At 39.0% G+C, this 24499-nt stretch overlaps 1 protein-coding gene across 9 annotated transcripts in view; it reads left to right on the top strand.

Moving 5' to 3' along the window:
- Positions 1-22220, top strand: part of CalpA (calpain A) — a 30182-nt gene extending 7962 nt beyond the window's left edge. Inside the window, exons 1-17 of one of the 9 annotated variants that reach the window (XM_022806152.2) lie at positions 669-1647; positions 10359-10458; positions 11590-11769; positions 11915-11984; positions 13856-13957; positions 14291-14506; positions 15766-15969; positions 16120-16267; positions 16710-16885; positions 17298-17464; positions 17589-17795; positions 17996-18185; positions 19520-19555; positions 20533-20660; positions 20765-20957; positions 21724-21782; positions 22061-22220. In XM_022806152.2, coding sequence (XP_022661887.1) covers positions 1541-1647; positions 10359-10458; positions 11590-11769; positions 11915-11984; positions 13856-13957; positions 14291-14506; positions 15766-15969; positions 16120-16267; positions 16710-16885; positions 17298-17464; positions 17589-17795; positions 17996-18185; positions 19520-19555; positions 20533-20660; positions 20765-20957; positions 21724-21782; positions 22061-22087 — 2310 coding nt within the window. In that variant the 5' untranslated portion in view covers positions 669-1540 and the 3' untranslated portion in view covers positions 22088-22220. Of the gene's footprint in view, positions 1-668; positions 1648-6074; positions 6710-7969; positions 8014-8118; positions 8680-8856; positions 8880-10358; positions 10459-11589; positions 11770-11914; positions 11985-13855; positions 13958-14290; positions 14507-15765; positions 15970-16119; positions 16268-16709; positions 16886-17297; positions 17465-17588; positions 17796-17995; positions 18186-19519; positions 19556-20532; positions 20661-20764; positions 20958-21723; positions 21783-22060 lie in introns of those variants that run through there. The other 8 variants (XM_022806154.2, XM_086990777.1, XM_022806156.2 and 5 more) reach the window with 8 other exon arrangements.
- The last annotated feature ends 2279 nt before the right edge of the window (positions 22221-24499 follow it).

Here is a 24499-nt window from a genome sequence, read left to right as displayed (position 1 = left end):
GGGTGGCCAGATCAGGCGTTCACAACATTTAGTTGTTGTTAAGTATGTTTACTCTTATTCAACTAAATTTTATAAAAGACCGTTTCGGTTGTGGTTGACAGTACGTCTATATCTGGCCATAATTGTAATGTTTTAGCCAAAGTTAGATTGACTAAATTCGAGTATTAATAAATAAAGACACTTCTGGGAAACGGCAAAACATTACTTTCCTGTTCTGACGCGCAACCCTTGCTCTTAATCGGGGCAAAGTGATGATTTAGCAGATCTGATTAGATCGCTGCTACACGCAGTTGTTTGTTGTATGGTTAGTCTACGCTGTCGTTAGCACATAGCGTGTCTGAGGAAAGGCGACTAATTCAGAGGCATAATTGCTGTTATTGATGGTGTCGTTCCCGTGAAGCACAGTTACATCATCAAACTGCGAAGCTTTTTTGCTCCCCCCCAAAAAACAAGATTGTTATGAGTATTTTTATGCTGTCACCGCGGCCAATTGTCGCTGTAATCTCAGTAAATTAATACGGAAAACTACGGATCGATCCAGTCAGCAATCGTAGTTATGTCGTGACACAGGTGGCGCCCTCCTCGGTATCTTTTAGAAGAAGTACAAAAAGCCCGCGCTCATTCAAATATTCTGACCGCTGTCCTACCGGTCCTTTGTTTCTCGCTCATAAGCTATGGCACATGGCCATCGCTGTCGTAAAAAGGTGAAAGCAACTAGACATATGCCACATACGATTTTACAAACCGGCCTGGATTCACTGGCTTTGCCCTGCAATCACCCTCCAGGTACAAGTCGTTGCCATTATAAACTATACCCTTTACAAGCTTTACTGACTACTCCCTTGCTAGTACTGGTTGTCGAGAAAGAGTAAAGCATTCACGACGCTCACACTCAATGCTGCGTCGACAGCTGCGATCGCTCGGCGTCCGACCCACAAATCCGGGAAAAGCGGACAACAAACCATCAAAAACAGCCGTATGAGGCAATACGGAAAAAGTCACGGAACTACATCGGTGATAGCAGCGGTACGTCCACAAAGACGCTTACAACAAACGTTGTCGAACTACTGATCGGCGACTACTGAATTATTGAGCATGACATCGCTATAGCGTTCTGTGGACGGACAAACAGACTCGCAGACCAGAAGCGTTTCGGGCAGTTGTGGAAACGGCAAACGCAGCAGCATTCGTTCTGGCTGTGGTTGTTTTTGGTAATGTCAGCCGGTGAAGTTAAGTTTTGTGTTTAGAACCAGCAAAACACGATAATGCGCGCAATATCTATAGAATTACATTATACGACTTAAGAGTAAAGCACCTACACGAAAACACCGAGTGGTCAAAATAGCGGTAGCTTTGAACAGCGGTACCATGTGTGTCGCACTACAGATATAATTCGTGGCTGTGTGCATACGCTCGTAGACTTCACGTACTTTCGGTGACTGAAACGCCATAACAGATAGTCGCTACAGTGCGCTTAGTGGCAGGAAAAAGCTATAAAGTGAAGTTCCTATAACACCACGGAAAAAAATATCACGCCAAGATGGAATTTCTTTTCAATAATCTCAGAGATCACTTAGCCAAACAAGGTTTTCCTTCCGAACTTCTGCAGGGCGGAGTGGGCGGTGGCTTCGGAGGAGGCGGTTACAGGTTTGAAACAAACTCACATTCGTTCAGCACACAACTGCTGATCTGAATTTTACGGATATCACAAACTATCTAATACAAAACTATGGTTAATGCATTTTATAGTGTATGATGGCTATATGAATGTGTTTGTGTGTACATAACCGTTTATGCCTTGATTAGTATTTTTTTATTGATATTTATTGTGTTCCTTCCGAGTTATTTTCGAACACGACGGCGATATGCAGAAGAGCCTTTATAGTGAAAGCACTGCAATGCGTGCAATGTTTCATGAGAATCTTTTGTGGAACATTCGAGTATCCAAGGTTCTAGGAAGGCGATTGCATTGATTTTTAGTGCATAGGTAGGGAAGCAATGCTGATAGAAATCAAGCGGTTTTTCAGGTCATCACTTCTGCCAACAGCTGCTCTACGACGGAATACGTGGGTTAACTGATATCATCCAAAAATTGTATCTACTAGTTGCAAACGATCATCTACAGATTACTAAGCAGTATTCATTGCTATTGTGCAGGGGCTTCGGTAAATTAGCCAGCGGCTGCGTTGCGAATTTACATATACGAAGTATACAAGTCGGACTCATTACGACATTAGGACATACGACATAGCAGGAATAAATAGGTATTCATCGTGCTGTTCTACTGATGCAGTGCCGAAACGTCCTGTTATTATTAATTCGATGGAAATCGGTCAAGTTTTTTTCGCATACGAAGGCTAAACCAATTGCTGAGTATTGAAAAACTGCTTTACCTCACTCAGTCTCTTTATACATATATATATATATATATATATATATATATATATATATATATATAGTCAAATTTACTTCGTAAGCAGAGCAATAGGACTATTTCGGAATCTTTAAATGTTCTTAGCACCCAACGCTAAACGAATGACATAACTAGAAAATCCATTTTGTATGTCGGTACAATTGTCGTAAACGTGTTTTAAAAACTACTTTTGAAGTACCTATAGTTTGCGGGTGCGAGTACGTGGGTGTGCCACGCTTATTTGAATATTTGATTTTTATGCGGCACTGATTTGGTGCAAAATGGCGGTCTAATGTTTTTATATAATTCTTTGTGCAGTCGCTACGCAAAATCTAGTCAACGATGACTAGGCTTATTGTCAGGAGTCTGATTTACATTCCGATCAGATACTTAATATGCAACTAACTACTTTGGAGACATTTTTGACATCAGTTTCTGCCTTTCCGAACACCCTTTGATCCGGTGCAACACTTTACTACCTTACGTGAATTAGTCTTGCAAGCCAACTGTTACACGCTGCCCTCTGGATATCGACTGCAGCGACCGTGCCCATCTAAAACCATTCGCTGATATTCAGTGCCACTGAAATACGCAGTAGGATTCGATTAGCTAGAAAATCAAATAATTTTCTAATCTATGGTGACCTGTCTCAAGCTCAAAATGAAGATCCAAAAAAGTCAGTGTGTGGCGTTTGCTCTTTCGATTACAGATTTATAGATTGATCGACTGCCCAACGTACCGTCGTTATCTATTGGGCAGCGACAACACGTTTTTACAAGAACTATTTGAATCGTATTCGTGTAGACATATATAAATAGATGCAGACAATACAGCTATCTGTTTTCCTGTGATATTCAATGCTTAAATTTACGTGTCATCCGTTAGAGGCGGAACGCGTACCTCGTTTAATCACACTATTCTATTGACATAAACTTATAGCATATTGGCATTGCGCTAATCCAAGAACTATATATAGTCTGAAAGGGAAGAGACACTAGCGAATTTTGTATAAGGTTAGATCCATCCAATGAGACCTCAGTCGGCTCCAAGACGATAATTGCCCATAAACCAGCAACAACTTGAAAGTTGACCACGATAGTGGAGAAGCAAAGATGTTGCGAATTTTTACGTAGGACTACACCAATCTGAAGTACGCTTTTCACTCGGCTTTCCGAGCAGGTTTTTATCGGCCGGCGGATACTGGCGTTGGTATCGGCTAATAGAAGTAAACAAAAAATGGCAGAAATGCAAATGAGAATCACGAAGGCAAAAAAGAACCTAACCCTCCAAATTTGCTGTAGTCGCTCATACGTACTTATATCAATTAGAATAATTATAGTATACGTCTGTTTGGAGCGATTTTGTTATGTTGTAACTTATCAGCAACGCTGATTAACGTCGTTATTGGCTTTTGGATGACTCACAGATCTATTGTTTGATTATATCGGGCTGGGGCGCTCATCAAACATGGCTTGTCCAGTAGGAATAGAAAACCCGTTTCTACCTATACGATAAATGTTCTAGTTAATCTAAAGACCACTGTAGATGATTTAACGAGTATAAAATAATTCATATACAAGAAGAAGCAACTGAAAACTATCAGCGTTGATTTAGCACGTTGACCCATTCTTTCCCGGGTGAATTTATACCACAAAAAAAGTTCAAAGAAAATAAGCCTCATTTTCTGAGGAGTCTGATCTGACGATAACACTTCCCTATTTTAACTACAGTTGTTATTTATTGGCGTTACCATAAAACTGTTTGACGTCTGCGCGTGAATCACAGATATATATATCTATATATATGCCTTTACTTTACCAATCTATACGACTCTAGTATATTAAACCTGCGCGTTATTAACTCGCTTGTAAATTAAGTTCCTTAAAGGAGCTCGGCGTTGGGTTTATGGTTAGTTCGTTGAAATGGGTGGAGTTGTTTTAAACTAAATGAATTTATTATAAGTACGCATCATCGAGCAAAGCAGGACAAAGAAAAGGTTATTTTTCTAAGTAAAATTTAACAATAGATCCGGAAGGATTTGGGATGAGCTCACAGCGCAACTGCCGGCGCCGCAACATGTAACCGTGGACCTAATAGCTTGTCGAATATGCCGGACATGCGACGGCAAGGCCATCGTTTATTTTTTAATATGATGTTTTGAAGCTTAGTACCTTTTCGTTGTTTTGCTTTTCAATGTACTCGATCTAGTGAGCTTCAGCTGAATGGCCTGCAATGAATGCCTATACTTCTTACTAAGAGGAACGCGACAGATCGCGACATTTTTTTTGAGGTTTCTCTCAAATTCACCTATTTCAATCGGAATTAATATATATATATATATATATATATATATGGCCCTGAATTTAGAGCGTAATTTCTGACTGATGCCATGTACCCGATTTTCTACAATAAACGAAACGTGCCCTGATTTGTATTGAAATGTTTTACTACATTTTTGCTGAGCGACATTTCATATGTTATCCACTTCAGATTTCTGAAGTCAATATTAATCCATGTGATAAGAAATGTCTTACCTTGCCTTGTTAGATCACGGTCGTGAATTAACCCAGTAAATTCAAATTTTTACCGCGAGCTTATTCGGCATAATGACGTGTATAACTCGGTAGAACTAAACGAGCTATTAATGGCGACGTAATATCGCCATACGGGCATATTAGAGTTGGAGTATTATGTTTGGGAGAATCATTATTTCTATGAGGCTCACATGTTTAATATTTCCGCGGTTATTACAGTCAAATCTACCTACTACCCGTGGCTTCAGTGAACTTTCAATTTAGCTTATTTTCAATAAACAAGCTTAAGATTTATATTTTAGAATAACATAATGAAAAAAAGTGTAGCAATATTCCTATTTTAAATTACAGGAGAATGTCTCTGTCTACAACTGAAACTCGGGTCATTAGGTCTTGTACGTTGAGATCGCTTTACACACTATTTCGCAGATTCAACTATTATATGTGTATGTACATATATATATATATATATATGTGTGTGTGTGTGTAAACACAAGACAGCAAAGAGATACAAAACAAAAGCTTCAACTCATTTTACGATTCGATTATTAAAAATCATCGAAAAAAAAACCTATCTGGCATTAAATTATTCTTTTCTCAAATTATTAAATAAAATCAGTTTGATCAAAGAAAATCAGCCTGACAAATTAAAAAGCTAGTGATTAATAGTCCTGATAGTAGTCTTTTCGGCATCAGAATTAATGGGTTATATATATAAAGCATCGGGTTGACGTTCACCGGTGCAGTCCGTCACCAAATCGGCAGCACGTTTTCGAAGGGTGACGGGAACTTCGTTATACGACTACAGAAAGGGTACGCCACTGCACACTTTACTTCCATCTGCGGTGCTCGTTAGACTCTATAATAAGAGATGCCACGTGGAACTTCCCAGTTTTAAACTAATGTGGATGTATGGTTCGCCATTGCAGTTAATGAGTGATCTTAGCTAATGTTATTGCTTGGCGCAATTATTATATAGAAAATTCGCTTAATAGCAAATGTCTCTTAGAGTAAGTGAACGGTTGACGTCTAGTTGATTGTGAGCTGTTCGCTCGGCCTACTCATCGGAGGAAATGGGCGTGGGATACGTTTATACATCATAAAGTACTATATAGCTCCCCAGTGTAGGTTAGCTTCAGAGTTAGAGTCTTTATCGTCTTGGCCAGCCCTTTCCTTTAACAAATAGATCCACTTGGGAAGGGGACATGAGCATGCTTATTCAAGGGGCGCACCCACGCTGTCTTGTGCCAGACTCATTTAGCGTGGAGTAGATCGTGTAACAAAGGCAAAGTAACTAGTGGTTAAGTTCTACAACTGCTAGGCAATGGGTAGCGTGACTTCGTTGAGAACTCGTGTGCTCGTTGCAAAACAGCACGATCACTCCTACTACTGACGAACGCAACTTCGCTTGCACATAACTTTGTGTATCATAATTTACAATTGTTCTCTGGTGGTGTTCTTCAAATGACCAGCAGCTCTTCACCAAAGTGCAATTAAATGTTTGTTCTCACAGGATTGCTTTCATTACAATAAGGAAACATTTTGAGTATTGAATAGGCGTCTGATAATCAATACTAAGAGTTTCATTCATACGAAGGTCAAATAAGCATACAAGAAACATACAATAACAGCAAGAAGTGTCCGAAGTCCTGTTATCAGGCAGAGCAGCAGTGCGGTCGTCAATATGGATGGAGACCACGTACACTACGCAGATCTGATTCGAGCTCATTTTGCCGAGAATAAGAAAAAGTGGTGGTTCTACGTAAGTAGATAGAGCAAAATGGAAAATGCCTAACGGATATTGTCGTTGCTGAGGGCGCATATGCACGACCATCGTAAAAATGAGCAGCTAGCTTTTACAGCAATGATAGTGATTGCTATTTCAACAAGTGATGAGCACATAATACGACTTATCTCACTCTTAGGAGACTGAGAGGGATCCGTACCGATAGCACCTATTTATAGTGGGTGTGGGCAGTTGTGTTTGCTACGACGTTTTACGTGTGGGCATCCTTGAGCTAAATTCGATTTTCTAGCTTTTTTAGTTCTAGTAACCACCTAATAGAGGTCGCTACATTACTAACACAAATCGCTTTGACATCAAACCCTGTTACTGGCTCAATTGCTATTGTAGTATAGTTTTCAATGAGGGGAAATCTAGATTCGGTTTGCGGCGACACTTGTCGAGCCTTTCATAGTCGTTTCAGGATGGAATAAACGCTATAGCTAAATCAATGGACGAAATTATCCACTAGAACGACGCTTCGTTTTTGCGGTCAGCTTCTACGAGTGATAGAGTCCGATTTTAGTCCGAACTAAACTGACTTAAACCGGTGAAGTAGGCTGTGTTGCATAGAGAAATTAATTTTAGTTAAGGTACCTGTGTCATTTCAAATGTATGTGGCGGCCATCTTTGCAAGATATGTGTAAATAGGGCCAGCTTGTGTACTTTGTGCAGAATATTACCGTTATGCCAAAAGCTGTGTCCTATGTTTGTTTACTCACCATTGATATCAAGCTCGGTCTGACAGATGTAGATAAGAGGCACAGTGAATCAAGTCAACCGAAAAGCAAAGCATCACTACAATTTGAATCAGTGTCACAAAAATGCGGAGTGCTTTTAATTGTTCTCAATAGCATCTTTGGTCGCTGAGCCCATTTCTAGAACTAGAACCCAACAGCCAGAAATACAGCTGTCCTGAAGCATTCTTCAATAAAGTACACTTCACTGAAGCGTCATTCGACATTGAAGCTTGTCTAAAAAGATCATCGAGTAAAAACATTTTTTGCCATACATGTTACGGAAGTAGTGCGAGGTCGATCTGATGAAACCGATAACGTTCATTTGAGAATACCTGAAAAATCGACAGTGATCGATTAATTTTGGAAAGCTTGTTAGTTTGACTTCTGATTAAGTAAGTAATCGTATTATACAGATGGATCGGATTCGAAGTTATTTACAAAAACGTTGTTCATTGCATCCGTACGAACGCGTTGACTGATAAATTGTGATCACTGGTTCAACAACGTCACGGTGATGGGGCACACACACGGCAAACAAAAAAGGTTCTTAACAATAACAAACGGTGAGATTAGTACTATACTAATGGGGTAATTAGATACCTACGTCTAAGTACAACTGTGTCTGACATCTAGGGAGCGCTGAGCGTATTTTCGCATCTAGAAATTCTCTTGAATAGGGAGCAAAAAACTATGTGTCATACGTAACTCCATTTGCCCCCAGATTTCCGTCTATCGAGCAACGCAGCATTACGTAGCATTAACGTTTAATAAACATGATAGTCTCATTTCTTTCCATGCTACCAAAATAGTAAATTCTGTCGGTCTCCGCTGGCGCTTTTAACTTCTCAACAAAATATGAAATTAACAGTGAGCTCCGCCGCGTGAGTCGCTTATTGATGACTTAACGGGGGATTATATTGGGAACAATACAGACAGGCGACTGCGAGTACTAAACCGAAAACGCCTATTATTGAGTCCGGAGAATCTTGGACATTATAAGACGAAATTTGTCGATCGCCAGTGGCAGAATTCAAATTGGTATTTCTAATGCTTTACAAAGAAAAATCTGATGCCGCCTTACGAATCTAGACATTGTAACATCGGCCTACTGGCTTTAGCGAGGTTTATTCGAGGAGTTCCCTTTTACGTGGCGCGCGGTAATATGTTCCAGGCAGACTCCTTATTTCTAAAACGCTTGCGAGACAAACAGTGAGTTTTTTTTTTTAACATATGAAAAAAAACACTTTTGTAGTATTGAACCATTTTAGATAAATGCTATCTATGAAGTCATCTGTCACTGTAATTTTTTTCGCAGTCATCTGTGGGCAGCCTTTATGGAACACTGACGCCTTTCGATCCAAACAGTATCTGCTCTTTTCTATCCTGCATCCTTGAGACTACCATATGAGGTTAGAGCAAAGGGGTTTTTGATTTTTTTTAAAAGAATATTCCCTCCCACGTATTGTTGACGCAATTTTGAAAAATATTTGACATTACTTTACACATGCTAGCCACGATCACAATATGCTTTGGTAAGAAGTGGTTCGTATCAGATTAGAATGTTGCTTACACAAGCAGCTGAAGTCGAGAGTCGTTGCGCTTTATTGATGAAGTGTAATGTTATGTTTAGATAGAATATAGATAGGACAAATAGGAAAATAAATTTCTACAAATATAGGCCGAAATTACGCATGTCTTAGAAATCAATCTTGAAATTGCTATAGCTTCTGTTGGTTAACCAAAGTCAGGCATACGGCTAATGACAACCGGCTGCATGGATGAATAAGTGAACCTTGAAGTACATAAGCAGTTTCCAACCGGCTTTTTTATAAAACGTATGTGTTATTTTATAGGTAAAAACCTAAAAAAAAAACATAAAAAAAGACGTTTATCATGAATGTGAATGAACGATTAGGAAGCAAGTTACATTGCACTTAATACGACAAATCAGTCGTAAAGATAAATCAATCTTTTGTTCAGCGTAAAAAAGGCTGTAATGATATGTGGAACTAAGCATGGAATCGTTTACAGTGTAGCAGGTATCCCTCCACAGTTAATCAACGTTTGTGTACGTGCAAATATCGTATCGCGTGCCCCTGGTTGGTATGAATATCGGCCGTCGATCAGGGGGGTAAAAGTATATAGAAAAAAAACTTCCGATTCGATGTGTATGATTAAATACGGGAAATGTTTCACGAATTAGTAATATTACATTGTAACAACGTTACAAATATATACATACACGACTAGTTTTTATTTATAATCACTGTGAGCGTGTATACGAAAATAAAAAAACAGCAAAAATTTTGATTCCTAGTGCAATCGCAGATAGCTTAGAGCAGGCCATCACAAACGCAATGGAAAATATCATAAAACATTATTGTAAACATCAAATAATAGCCTGGTATGGGATTGTGTTGCAACTCTAAATAGACCTAACTTGGTTTCTGCGTTAATTTGTAATTTAATTAAGCGTTAATTATGAACTTTTTCATCATTTGAGACCATTACATACATTTCCCGCGCTTGACATAAATGAATATACGTGTATCTAAATAATTTCTAAAAAATTCACTAAGCTATTGGGTTGTGTTCGTATTTCACTAAACTTAAATTACGTGGAACTACGTTGCATACTTATCTTTTATATACGCAGAAGATCAGTTGTTGCTGCATTATGTGACGTGAATATAATACTCTGCTCCCTCGTACTAAAATCTAAATACCTAAATAAAAAGTGTAGAAATTTGAAAAAAAAAGCAATTTCCTTAACTAGAAGTAGTTTCCTAACTAGAAGAAGGAGCTCTGAAGTACCCAAATGAAGGTTATCGCCTATTAATGATTGTTGCTCATAATCGTGTGTCATGCCCACTTTTTGCCTTCCCCAGGCGCGGGCCTTCGATAGATCCTCGTAAGCGAGGAGGTGCGTACACAATCGACAAGAGGGAAGATTGGGCCGGTTACTATGAGAAGGGACCCATTTTTAAGGTAAAAAACCCGGGAAGCTATAGAGCTTCTTTTGCCTCACTCTGCATAGTAGCGCGCTTGTGTACTTCGTAGTAACCAGTACTTCTGCTATTAAGTTTTTGATGATTACTCAAAGGTTCAGTCATCTGTTCATGTTGTTTTTTTTATTTTTGGGTATATTCGCCTTTTTTTGTTAGCGTTAGCTCGCCTCAGATACTAATTTCAATATCAGCTGACGCACGGGACCGAAACGATGACAGCTCACGTGATTTAACGGTTACTAACACTTGCAGTATTCAAAATGCACGATTTTTATTGCTTCAACCATACAGTTGGATCGGTTTAAAAGTATCGTTTAACCAGTGACCTAACGTCTAGTATATTGCCTTTGCGTCTCTTTTAAAAATTCTGGGCTTCTGAGAAATAGTGTGCAGTGTCAGGCTAGATTCGTCGTCTATCAAAATGAGACCAATCTCATTATTAGAAACTAATCTCTGCGTACATAATGTGTTGAGCCGTTATATTCTGTCTGCTAGCTTCGACAAAGGGCTACAGTTAGGCGCGCATCCATTTCTGCTTGTGCATTGTCTTTCGTTCCCGTTGGAAACGAGCTAACAAAAACGAAAAGAATTTCCTCGATAGAATTCGTTCCGCTTTCACTTAAATGTCCATAGTTACACTAATAAACGTAGGAATAAACCGTAGATAAGTGTGTGTGTTTTCTTTTTTTTTTTTTATAAAGCAGTTTATTGATTTAGAAAACTATCAGTATTCGTCAAGGATGAGAAAAGCTAAGTCACGTGCAATTAACTAAATCATCATAAAAGTTTTCAAAAAAAGGCGCAAAATAAACATTTTGAATTTACATACTTTTATTAACGTTGATCGTTTACAGAGGAAGTGGATTGACTAGCAAAATCTAGTAAGAACTCGAGATTTTAGTATTTTCTAATCGTTTAAAGATAGTTTCAATAGAAACCGAACGTTTCAGATGCCATGTTTAGGCATGATAAATTGTGGCGTGTGAACCAGTCTAATAACTAACCTTCTTACGAATAACGCAACCTGGTTTCTTTCAGTAGGCTTAGGTACGTTTTAAGCGAACGCCTTTCATACAATATTTTGATGTGTTTATGCGCGAACTGTTTACAGCTTGGCGAGCGCGGCTCCGGCCTACGGACTCGATCGGGTAAAATACAAACTTTTAGCGAAATCCAGCAACAATGTAAGGAGTCCGGTGAACTATTTGACGATCCGGAGTTTCCTTGTACAAATGAGTCCGTGTTCGGCTGCTCCGAACCGAAGCACCGCGTCCGATGGCTACGTCCCTCGGTAAAGACCAGAAATGCTCTCTCTGAAGTAAACTGTATTCGTTAAATGTAAAACATCATAGAAAATGTTCCTTAGATAACCATCTGGCGAGCATTTGCAGACAGGTTCGCTCACAACAAGTTACTGCTTGTCCGTCAACTTTTAGGAGATCGCCAGCAGTCCGTGTCTATTTGTTGACGGAGCGTCACGCTTTGACGTCGTCCAAGGCAGTGTCGGTATGTTAGTTCTACCTCTATATCCAAACAAACATTTTTAGCAATGCTAAATTTAACTAGTCAAAACAATTTAGAAATTTCCCTCCGGGTTTATAGCAAACAGTCTGAAAAATACTATACATCAAACGAAATTTTACGACAAAAATGTCGCCGTATGAGATGTATACATGTGTAGGTGTATAGTCGTATCGTTTTGGTCTTTAAGTTAACTCTAAGCCACGAGAGATTAGCGAGAAGAATCAAAACTCGGCCGACCCGATTGCTCTAATTATTAGGTTGGCCCACCATTCGTACTGGTGAAAGGCCGTCATTCAACTGTTGAATTCCATATATTGTGCAACGGGGAATTCGCGTTACTGGAGCTACGCAGCACTTACTACTAAAAATATTCCTATTATGAAAGACTCATGACCCCCGAAAATCATATAAAAGCTGGCGCTGCTTGCCTTTGTGTGTAGAATTAATTAGGCTGTGGTCGTAATGCGGCCGGTTGTCTATACGGCGTTACCGCAAAAGCAGTACTCGGCTTGTATTTCTTGTAAGAAATAGCTTGAGTCATCTCCTTGGAGTCTGCCGAAGTATATTTAGAGCCTCAAATACTGTACGGCATTATGCTTAGCATCGATGATCCATTTAAAAGCGTACCCGACCTGGGTTGCGTTGATAAATATTAAAAAATATTATCTTGATATAATTCAGGCAGTGAATTGGTTCCACAATTTAGGATGAGTCATCCCCGGCCAGACAGCGATGGAAAGCTCTTTGAGGGCTACAAAAAGGATTGGCCGTTTTTCATGCCGATGTGCCGACGGGCGTGGTGACAGTACATCCACAACGGAAACACCAATTCTCTTTTCATAAGTTTCTTCTTTTGGGCCTTTTTTTTGTTGCACACGTTCCTATAGCGAAACTACCTTTTGATTTACCTGACGTGACAAAAAACCTGCGTGGTTAGACTAATATATTTTGTAAGATGCCTTAGGTGAAAGTGGCTCAGTACTTACCATATATTGTTAAAGCGCCAGTTAAGTTGGCGCAAAGTGGAACTATATTGTAACATGTACCTAGCTCATCTTTCAGTTTTCCTTTTCTTCTCTCCAATAGAAATTTGATATAATTCTGGACTCAGACATATTTCCAGGAGCCGTACATCCTTTCTCGGGGTCCCGTCGATCCGAGGACCTAGTTTTTGTGTAACAACCTATTATTGTGGCTGTGTGTTGAATGATGTCGAGCTACGAGATACCCAGAAGTTGCGTTTTGTTATGACGTTTTCTGAGTTTACGGGGTACCCAAGCTTCCAGTTTTTAGTAAATCCTGGAGATTGAAAATACCTGCTGATATTCATAAAGCTGCAGTAGACCGATCCATTTACTTTGCAATTGTGTTTAGACAGCCGATATTGAGCATGGATGGCCGACTAAGACAGGATGTGCCCTTTAATTCCATGATGACATTGATGAGCTTTGAAAGCCACTTTGAGCAAACTTGGACCCCATTTCGTGTGTGGCATGAATGTCCTGGGAGGCCTCGACAGTTTTTTTGGCCTACACAAAAGACGAAATGATACACTTGTCCTAGTGAAATCCTAACCGGCTGGTAGAAGCGCAAGAGCTCCTTTAAACGATATACAGAAGTGAAGAAGATCAGAGAAAAAGAAGGCATTTAGTAGATTATTAACTATGTTCCACTTTACTAGTAGTATAAAGTGGTAAACAAAATTACACTGCCAACTTTTAGGCGTTTGCATTCTGCAGTAAACTCATTAAAATTAAAGGATTTCCTCGATCTGATCTTAAAAAAATCCGCTAATCTAGCATGCCTTGTGCTGAATCAAATAATAAAATGGTTTTATACTTCCTTTTCAACAGGAAACTGCTGGATGGTGGCCGCTCTGGCCAATTTAACCTTGAACGATGAGCTTTTTAATCGAGTTGTTCCACAGGACCAGAACTTCGACAATGAATACACTGGTCAGTGTCAAACTTAACCTTAAAGTGTGTGAACTCAATGACTGGCTTATTTTTACACCTTCGTATGTGTCTATTGAGCGCTTATATGTAATTTGTTTATTCGAAGTATATTTTGCTTACTATTTAGTCATCTTTTAGAACTTTTGGGCTAAAAGTTACGTGGGTCAATGGCAAAAACGTTCAAATGACAACTACTATATCTTAATTTAAAAGTTCTCAGAAATCAAATAAATTACATAGCTTTTATCGATGAAAATATGATGTATGTTTGAAGAGGCGTTGTTGTTTAGTTCTATTGGACGAATTGTGACACAATATATGTTTTGGATTTAGGCGCGTTCCATTTTCGGGTCTGGAAAGCCAATCGTTGGATCGATGTTTGTGTCGACGACAGACTTCCTACCCGTAACGGGGAACTTCTTTACATGAAGAGCCGCAGCGGTAACGAGTTCTGGAGTGCACTGCTAGAGAAGGCATATGCCAAAATACATGGAAGCTACGAAGCACTTTCGGGGGGATCGGCGTGCGAGGCCATGGAGGATTTCACTGGTAAGTGTTTTTTTGTATATTGAATATTGTAATATGTATTTAACCTGTATTTATTTTTCTGCGTATGGAGAACAAATGAGTTGCAGTGGTAGCTCATATTCATGGTCTCACAGCCTTTAGATTTCTAATTATAAGCAATTACATATTCAAATTTGTGCTCTTATACAGTACAATGCTCTTTATATGGCTGCGGACAACTAGACTAATCCTAATAACAGCTAAGTTGTTGTTATGGAATGGAGCAGCATGTGTGGGTAATAGTTGCAAGATGGCGATAACTTACTTGGCTCAAGCGTCAAGGCAGAAAGGCCGATATCTATAAGTGGCGTTCGTTAAACGATAGTGTGCTCTAATGGTAAAACATTAAATATTGTTGAATACTGTCTTTTTTCTGTCACGCGTGGGGTAATTTTCAAATTGCGAATGTTAGTTTGTGTAGGATGATTCACCGGTCAACGCCGTACATACGCCTGCATTTTAGATTTGAAGACGATGTTCTTCATGAGCTTTTGTGATGATCGAAGTAATTTATCACTTCATACTGAATTCTTACTTCCAGCCATTTTTTTTTACATATAATTATGGTTTGCTAATGAGATAGGTGATGTGCTACTCAGCTTCATCTGATCAAGGAACCTTATGTCTTCAAAAGGTTTAAGTGCAACTAGATAGCAAAACAGGCTTATGTATAACTTTATCTAGACGGGGAAGTTTTGAACTCAAATTTAGTTTCGCATATTATTGTTACTTGTAGCAGAATCTACCTTACACAATCACGTCAGTTAACTTTAATAATGGGTAAAGGGTGAAACTTACTTTAATTGAATGGGTCGAAATTGATGTTTTTACTTATTTCGGTGTCTATTAACTGTAATAGTTACACGATCCACACTGGGATTTTTGGCTGAATAGCTTTGTTTCTATATCAAGTCGGTCAAATTCAACGACGCATAACGATTGTGCTACCGGAAAAACTGATCTCAAAGTTAATAATTATATGTGGTTATTTTTTAGAGACCTTCTTTGCCAAAGTCGATAGAATGTACACGACTAGATAGATCTCATCACAAAAAGCCCAACTACAGCTATGCAAACTCCCAGTAAACCCAATTCATTGGTGTGCAACGCATGGCGTACAATGTTCCCGCTAGTGAAAAAAGGATTTTTTAGTATTTTGTTAGAACGTTAGATATGGTAGATTGTTGAAATTGAAAACAAATATGGACGAGGAAACCAGTGTTTTTCCCTTTATGTTATAGGTGGCATTACGGAACAGTACGATGTTCGCCAAGCACCTCACAATCTGTATATGATTATGCTGAAGGCTTACGAACGAAATGCTTTGATGTCGTGTTCCATCACGCCTGGAGAAAGACTTGAGGAGCGTTTAAGTAACGGGCTTGTCGCGGGACACGCGTATTCGATCACTTCCGTGAAACTCGTCTTCATCGAACGTCTTAAGGGTAATTATTTGGTACTTTGTTTCTCGGTATTTTGTGAACATTCCTCCTCCTGGAGATCTTAAAAGAGTTTCCCCTTCGATCTCATACTATTCTCTGGCTCGACTTGTGCTTTAGTCATCGATTTAACACGATATATACCTTTATTTCTAGGTAAAATGCCTTTAATTCGAATTCGCAATCCCTGGGGCGAGCACGAATGGAGGGGAGCATGGGCCGACGGCTCAAAGGAGTGGTCGCTTGTTGACGAAGAGGAACGAGAGCGTGTTGGCCTCAAATTCGACGCCGATGGGGAATTCTGGCGAGTTTAATATAACAACATTATATTCACTAACAGTGATATATGAGTTTTAATAAAATTATCTTCCTGATTCTTATATTACAGTTTAATTGTTAATTTCTCTTGTGATTTCCAACCGTATTTTAGGCTTTCATAGTCTCTAAAAAATTACTTCCATAGCAGTTCTAAACGGGACGACGAAATTCCTAGGCTATGCAACATTCCATGTTAGTACCTGCCATTGTATCACGATAGGTGTGTTCGACACCTAGATCGACGAGACACGAGAGATCCAGCGGCGAAGATCAGATATTTACAAAAATAAGTAACATATTTATATAATAAGCTAGTGTTCACGTGTAGCCTTTGTTTTCTCCATATATGCCAAAACTGGTGTAAAATTGCGATTCCAGTTTAGAATGGAATTATTAATTTTAGAAAAATTATTGCCATTTTATTATAGGATGTCCATGAAAGATTTCGAGCGTAACTTCCACTATTTGGAGTTATGCAATTTAGGCCCCGATGCTCTCACTGAAGAAATGCTGACGGACTCCTCTACCAAAAAATGGGAGGTAGCTGTCTATGAAGGGTCCTGGGTTGCAGGAGCCACTGCGGGAGGATGCCGCAATTACCTTGGTAAGGCTTCACATTCCATTTCCTTGTACGTTTAATTCCGAATTAAAATGTGTGGATGAAGCGTGGCCTCTAGATTCTCCAGGAATGAAGTTGTCCTTATCATATCCCATATAAATTGACTGGGTTTGTTTCACATTTGTTTTTTGTACACCGTATTTACCAAAAAAAAAAGAAACTAGTTTCCGTGCCTACTTTTTCAATGATTTCAATGATTACCTGCATGTACGGTTAGAGTTAATGTCATGCATCAATGAAACAACCGATGGCTATCTATCAATTATCAAAAGCCAAAAAATACCCATACATGCTCCCCCCTCTGCTTCCTTCATTGAATTGCCACTATGAGCAATGAACTGCGTACACAGCAAATTTATAGGCGCACAACTAACAGAAATATTTGATCGCTTTTCAGAGACCCATTGGGTAAATCCCCAATATTTTATTACATTAATGGATCCTGATGAAGACGATGACGATGAAAAGTGTACAATGATCGTAGCTCTGATGCAGAAAAATCGGCGTGCAATGAGGACACTAGGAGGAGGTCTTTTTCTGACTATAGGATTCGCCATATATAGGGTAACACAATTATCCTTAGAAAATCCAGATGTGAAAAAATAATTAGCAGATTAATGCATTAATCTGGACTGTACTATAAAATATGATGTATATCCTATTGCAATTTATATGTTACTGTTGTTAGGTGAGCGATCCGGAAAACGTTGACAAGCCCCTCAGTTTGAATTTTTTCAAGATGACGCCATCAGCAGCGCGATCGCACACATTTATTAACTCGCGTGAGGTTACAACACGATTCAAGCTGTCGGTCGGAACTTACTGTATTGTGCCTTCAACTTTTGAACCTAATCAGACTGGAGATTTTCTGCTAAGAGTGTTCACTGAGAAGAAGGTAGGATCGGCAATGTTTTCTTTTTTAACTTCCTAGCCTAGACGACTCAACTGAAAATATAATCCGTAGAATATTTTCCTATTTTATTGGGCAGATCTTCTCCTTTTTCTACTCGCTTCTAAATCGCCGTACGATTTGTTCGGTTGTTCTGTAAAAAACAAAAACAATACGGACATGTTGTTCTTTTCTGTCGGTTGTAGAACACATTGACGGAGCACGATAGCAAGCCTGCGATTAGCGCTCCTGAACCGGAAGTAGCAGCACCAGAAGAAGATCCGGACTCGGAAAAGGCGCGCCACTTGCAGGCACTGTTTGCCAAGATAGCAGGAGACGACCTCGAGGTTAACTGCTACGAACTGCAGAAGATCCTCACCGTCGTCTTTCAAAAAGGTCTGCCAACAACAATGAGTCATTCTCCGTATAGGATAGCATTTTCCTTATAGCTTAATTCGTATTGTCACGGTACTTAGTGGTTCTTCTACTCGATTTATCATACCCCTAGAATGCGACATTTATCTTATTTATGTGGCGTTCGAGTAAATTTCAGATTGAGGCGCTTCTCAAAAGATTATCGTTAATGCCACAACCTACATTGAGTTTTTTTCGCTATAAACTCTTATCGTCCAATAGGAAAAGTATATAGAGTACTCGCCAGTAGGGGTTAAACGCAAGGACATAACTTTTTTTTTTGCAATCGCTTTCATATGATTATTGGTTCTTGCGTTGGCCTATTTTGTTATTATCATACATACATAATATTAATGTAGATTGAGCTTAGCATTAACGTAAAATTAATTGAATTTCTTGATTCTTACAAGTGCGCGCGTCCGTCTACTCTTTTTAGCCAAGTGAGAGTGAAGGTCTCCGTAACAGTATCTCACCCAACATATACATTGTTTGTAGACAGAATCAAATATATGTTTAGCAGATTCGAAGTCGAGTTATGCTGGCGACAATGCTGGTTTGTATGAAGCGGACATGGCCTAGGGCTTCATTGATGTCATCTGTGTTATGAACTGTTGAATAAGTTCAAATTGGAGGATCTGGAAAACTCACAAAATATGTGCTTATATGCGTGTTGTATTGAAAATAGCTTTTGGAGGCAAAACGACGACTGAGATAAAAAATATAATTTTTCTGTTTAAGAGGTTATAATAAGCAGCTTATAGTGGTCACGATTATAAATCAAATTACTCATGTTAGTCGCATATAAGAAAAATATTAGGTTAAATACTATATTATTATGCTAGTAGTTATCAAAAATTTAATCGTCTACAACTTACTTACTTGAAGGTACATGTTACACAGATCGAGCATCCTTATACTGCAGTTTGATGCGCCTGTTTTTAGGCGAAACGTGAAGGGCTAACTAATGTCTGAAGCCTGTAATTGTAGAACGTTGAAAAAAGACCCTGCTGGATCATTTCAGTATTATAGCCTTAACATGGAGCTATCGCCTAATCTCTAAGTTCAGAGTATAATTAGAGTGTATAACATATGGCAATGCCTATCGAAAAAGAACGACGGAACGTACGTTGAGAACGCGTACACACACGTACCTTGCGCGTTTGAATATTATTTACTATGAATAAACAGCATTACTATCTAAAGAACAGTCTAAAAACGACATAAAATGTAATGAAAGGGAATCTGTTTGTTCAATTTCATCGTTTCTTTTCCGCATGATACCTACCTTCAAACCTGATGATGCTTGGCTATTTCAGATTTCCCCAATCGAGACGAGGCCGGACCATTCAGCGGTAATAAGAACATCATTACATGAGAACTAGTGATACTGAGAGTTAGCTTATTTCAATGAATCTTTATAGCCGCCAGAGACGCTTGTTTATAGTAATAACTTCAGCAATTAACTATACTTATTCACGCTGAGCTCACGAACGACCCGTAGATTAGCACCGACTAGTCATTGTTTCTACCATTACACGCACTAAGGCTGTTTCCGGCTCTGTTTAATAAGAAACTACTGTAGTTGGCTGCATTGATTACCATAGCATAATCTAAGGATTGGCGCGCCCTGTATCAAGTAATATCTGAGCATGTCATTTCTTTAGTGTCGAAGCTTTGAGTGTTGAAACGGTCCTGGAAAACGTACCCTGGAATGGGCCTTAGCTTCTATTTCAGCCACTGAAAGATCTGCCTTTAACGCCAGTCTTATCTTTGTGTGCGAACATCGATACTCTTTTTCAAAACGAGAAATACTCCCAAATTCTTATGTTAAACTACGAATGAAGCCTATAGTTACTCGTTTGACCATTATCGATGCCACTAATATGCTGCTGCTCTTTTGAGACATTACACTTTCCGCCATCTTTAAAGGGCAAAGTCACTGCAGCTTGCAAGAACCTGTAAGTCGCATACTCTACCACTGTTTTTAGCGTCATTTTGCCCCTGCCAACCTAGCTGACCAAATTATATTTAAAACATCCTGTGATATAAGATAAAGCCGACCTTCTTCTTTCTCCCCTCCAATATCCAAGTATGGTTTGAATTGAGATCGTCATTACTTCGTAGCTGATTGTTTATTGAACAGTTACTGCATGTGATGTATTTACTAACTGCTGCTGGAACAAATCATAGACCATATAAGGTTATAGCGGTAGATTATGTCCTGAAATGACACACTGCCACCAAGCTACTCGTGTAAGTTGCATGTTGTTGTATGTACTGGAATAGCGTTGACATGTAAGAAGTATTTATCCTTAATGACGATTTGCAGAGCTTCAAGGCAATAAGTTCTCGCTGGATGTGTGCCGCAGTATGATATCGCTGATGGATTCTAACCATTCAGGGAAACTCGGACTTGAAGATTTTCGCGCCCTATGGATCATGATCCGCACATGGAGGGTGAGTTATCGTTGTTTTTTTTGTCTAGTTGATAGGACTAAACTGCTATCCGAAAGACGGATTAATTTGTCTACATTAACGATCGGTTTTTCGATTACTATTAGAATACATTTAAGCTGTATGATACGGACGAGGATGGTGCTCTCGACACCATGGAGCTCCGACAAGCACTTCATTCAGCCGGCTATACGATCAACAACCATATTCTCTCGTTCCTTGTACTACGTTATGGACACGATGGCTTTATCAACTTCGACGATTTCATCGGATGCGCCGTCAAGTTACGCTGCATGATCGGTATACACACTAGGAGCCTTCAAAAATATTAATTAAGAATATTATGTAACATTATGCTACTACAACACTGCTGTACTATTTAATTTTAGCTTGTCACACATCGTAAAAATCTTTACATCACCGTGAGCTTTGTACGCGCTACTGAATCTAGTAAATTTAAAACAAGTTCATCTACCACGATAATTCTTGCTGCGCTTGAAAATAGCTCCCGAACGTAAAAGTCTCTGTCTCAAGGATTAAAAAAAAAAAATGATTCGAGAGGCAACTTCTTTTGGTTATTTAGCTTGTTAAGTGTTTAAGTTAGAATTTGGCCAAGTTGTGATACGACTATAGGATAGTACATGGCTAGAGCACGGAGTTGCGTATCACTATAAAGCAAATTTTCGGCGATCATGGCAGAATGGCTCCCAAGCTTTTAGGAGGAACCAAGGTTCGAGCGGTACGTGCCCTAAGAAATAGAGCTTTTCGTTAACGGAGATTGTATCCGAAGTTACAGAATCCTCTTACACGGGTGAAGATCGGTTAACAGTACTTTTGAAAAAAAACGTCTATCCGTCGTTTCTGCTTATTGCTAATAGTACGAAGAGCTTCTAATGCGATATTCTAATTCTTCGTCTGGATCACTTCCATAGTGTTCTGGTGTGTGAAGGGCTAGTACCGTAAGCCTGCTATGGATTTATTCTAATACTGTTTTATTACAGTGTAGTTTTTGCACTATGAAACATAATCGTTACGGTTTATTTCTCTCTTTTATTTTCTGCTACAGAAATCTTCAGAGAGAAAGACGTTCGCCGAATGGGTTCGGCGGTATTCACCATTGACGATGTAAGCTCTTTCCGTACCAGTCTACAACAGCTCTTTTTTTGTTTTTTTTAATACTAAATTAAGAGAATTTAGTTGTTTTTGAGCATGTGATAATTGGTAAAAAGCTTAGCGAGATGGAACATCTGAGCAGTGTGTGTCGTTGATGAGACTCTGAGAAATAGGTGCATCAGTTGTAGCGGAGCCTTCAAACGATCTCGTCCGCATTAGCAGCATACGTTATCGATTAAATAATAAATTAAATAGTAGTTTGACAATTACCCATCATATACTAATTTCAGTGGCTGCAAAGAACGATGTATTGCTGAATCGTGAGCTCCGGGCCGTGGATCTTTTTCATTCTTCATCGAAACAAATCTACAGAGGATATTATAAGAGAACATATAAATATCGCCAATAAATCGGATTTACTAGATTTCTTCAGCTCGAATCCAATATTTACCACTGCGCTTTTATTAAATCTGCTCGTGAAGACTACTATTTCCTATAGACAAGTGTACGCGCTGTTTCTAGAGGGAGAGAAACTAGGCAACATTGTTCGAACGACATTGGTTGTGAGCCTCTGGTATTCCCAATCCAATTTAATATTGGAACATGGAAGCATTTGAATGCAGTGTACTGACTATGGTGCCCGTAGCGTCAGATTTATACTTTACCAAGGGTCTGATTGGCCACCTGGTAACAAAACAGCCCGGCACCATTGCCGCTAACATTGGTTTTCAAACGTTTTTTTTTTTTTAGCAGCGACTTAATTGAAAGTAGAATCTTCTTTTCGATACGACCGACGATTCTTTTTTCCTAAAACCTTAGTATATTAAATATTAATGAATTGTATTCCTTTTCACCTATTTATTCCTACGAGCGCCATTTTTCTTTATACGAAAAGCCAGTATTCCGAGAAGTTTCAAGCTAGACAGCCTTCAACCAAATGTGTCGAAAAGCGCGACCTTAGTTGTCATTGGACACGCGAGTCCACTGGATTTATAAAAAATTCTGATAGGGCTTAATTCAGATAACCGCAGCAGCTGATTATTAGCTTAAAACTACTACTGAGAAGATAATGAAAACAGCCTGAGCGATATTTTGCAAGCAAATCACGAGGTGCTTCTTAAACGCGTCTTATATACTGACTATCTTCCATTCCCATAAATATCATTTTCTTTTTGGCCTGTGAAAACGACTACTTGTCTTGAGCAACACGGTAAACGCTTGGTGTGAGAGATCGACAATGCTAAACTATGTGCCTAAAGTATGCCGATTTAAATATGTAGCAACTAACGCTGCTATCGAGATAATCATTATCAGCGTAACGTATAATATATCTGCTGTATTGCCAATACATATATATATATATATATATATATAAAAGCTAAAGGCAAGCGTTCAGCTAGAACAAATCTATTTGTTGTCAGCATATATTTGCAGAAAAATAACAATAAAAAAAAAGAACAAACAACATCGATGTGTTTATCAGTACGTATGTTTATTTATAGGGTTCGTCAACAAGGAACGCTAACAAAGCCCCTTAGGGCTCGTTTTTGTAGGGTGACCACCACTCAACTAAGCTCTAACTATCAAACATTCAGATTGCTTGCATGGTCAAAGAAAGGCCTCTATACGTGTGTCACTTTGCTGAAATTGTAGCCAAATTGGGGCTGGTTGTTTCACGAAGGGTCTGGCGGTCTGAACTTCGTGTTTCTATGTTTAATGAGTGAACTTCGAAGACTCTATCACTTATCCATAGTATTGGTTTTTGTGTGAGGTTCATTATAATTATAATGAGCGAAACATCTCGAAATGGTTTAGCTGGCTATGAATGAAAATAATATATCAAAATAATCTCTTCCTTTACTTTGCCGATGCAATCGGATCTACTCTGTAGAAGATTGAGTTCAATAGTTCTATGTATCGGAATTGTAATTAGCTGAACTTCGCTTTGTGTCCCATAATTGACGTCACTAGTCCGATGACTCGCCCCTCTAGGATTTTGTTCTTTGAGCCAGTTTGCCCCTTTTCATGTTGGAATGTGTTCATAATTCTGACATACTACTACTACACCTATGTTATTATCGTGTTTAAATACTAACGAATGTGTGTTGCATTCTGTTTCGTCTCAGATTTGTTATATTAATTAAGTTAATCTATTTGCTTAATGTGTTACGCTATTATCATGGTGAAGTAACTTTATCGATCTGTTTCAGTTGCTAGTTACGTAAATTTAAATTCGAGCTCGACCTCGCATCGCTAATGCCGTAATCGATAAAATTGTCATCATGCTATTGTTTGTTTATCTCGCAAAGCTCGCTTTGAAACGATCCTATAATAGTTCCGATACGGTCTCGTTTTCCTGTTCGTTTTTAGTGTCTCAGGGAATATTTTGTCTCGGACGCTCAATAGCTCTGGTGTTAGATGTGTCAATGTTCGTTGATCTTAAACATCCATAGATTTGACGCTTTTTCAATTTATTTCGTCTGCCATTTCAAACTGCCTGACCCGATATCTAAATATTAAAATAAGTCAAATATAGCCAGTCGAGCTGCTGAGCAGCCTAACTAAAGCAAGTTACAATGATGTTTTGTAAGATAAATGTGGATGCCGAGATCCTGTGTCCGACGCCACCATTGTGTCTGTGCACAAATATCGCATATTACCGGTTCACTGTAGATAGAAGATGCATGCAGGTGGGTAGATAGTCGCTGGCATTACTAGACCACATTCTA

Source organism: Varroa destructor, unplaced genomic scaffold, assembly GCF_002443255.2.
Source record: "Varroa destructor unplaced genomic scaffold, Vdes_3.0 BEIS01000005.1, whole genome shotgun sequence".
In the NCBI taxonomy this organism is placed as follows: domain Eukaryota; kingdom Metazoa; phylum Arthropoda; class Arachnida; order Mesostigmata; family Varroidae; genus Varroa; species Varroa destructor.
This window is presented reverse-complemented; position numbering and strand designations above follow the sequence as displayed.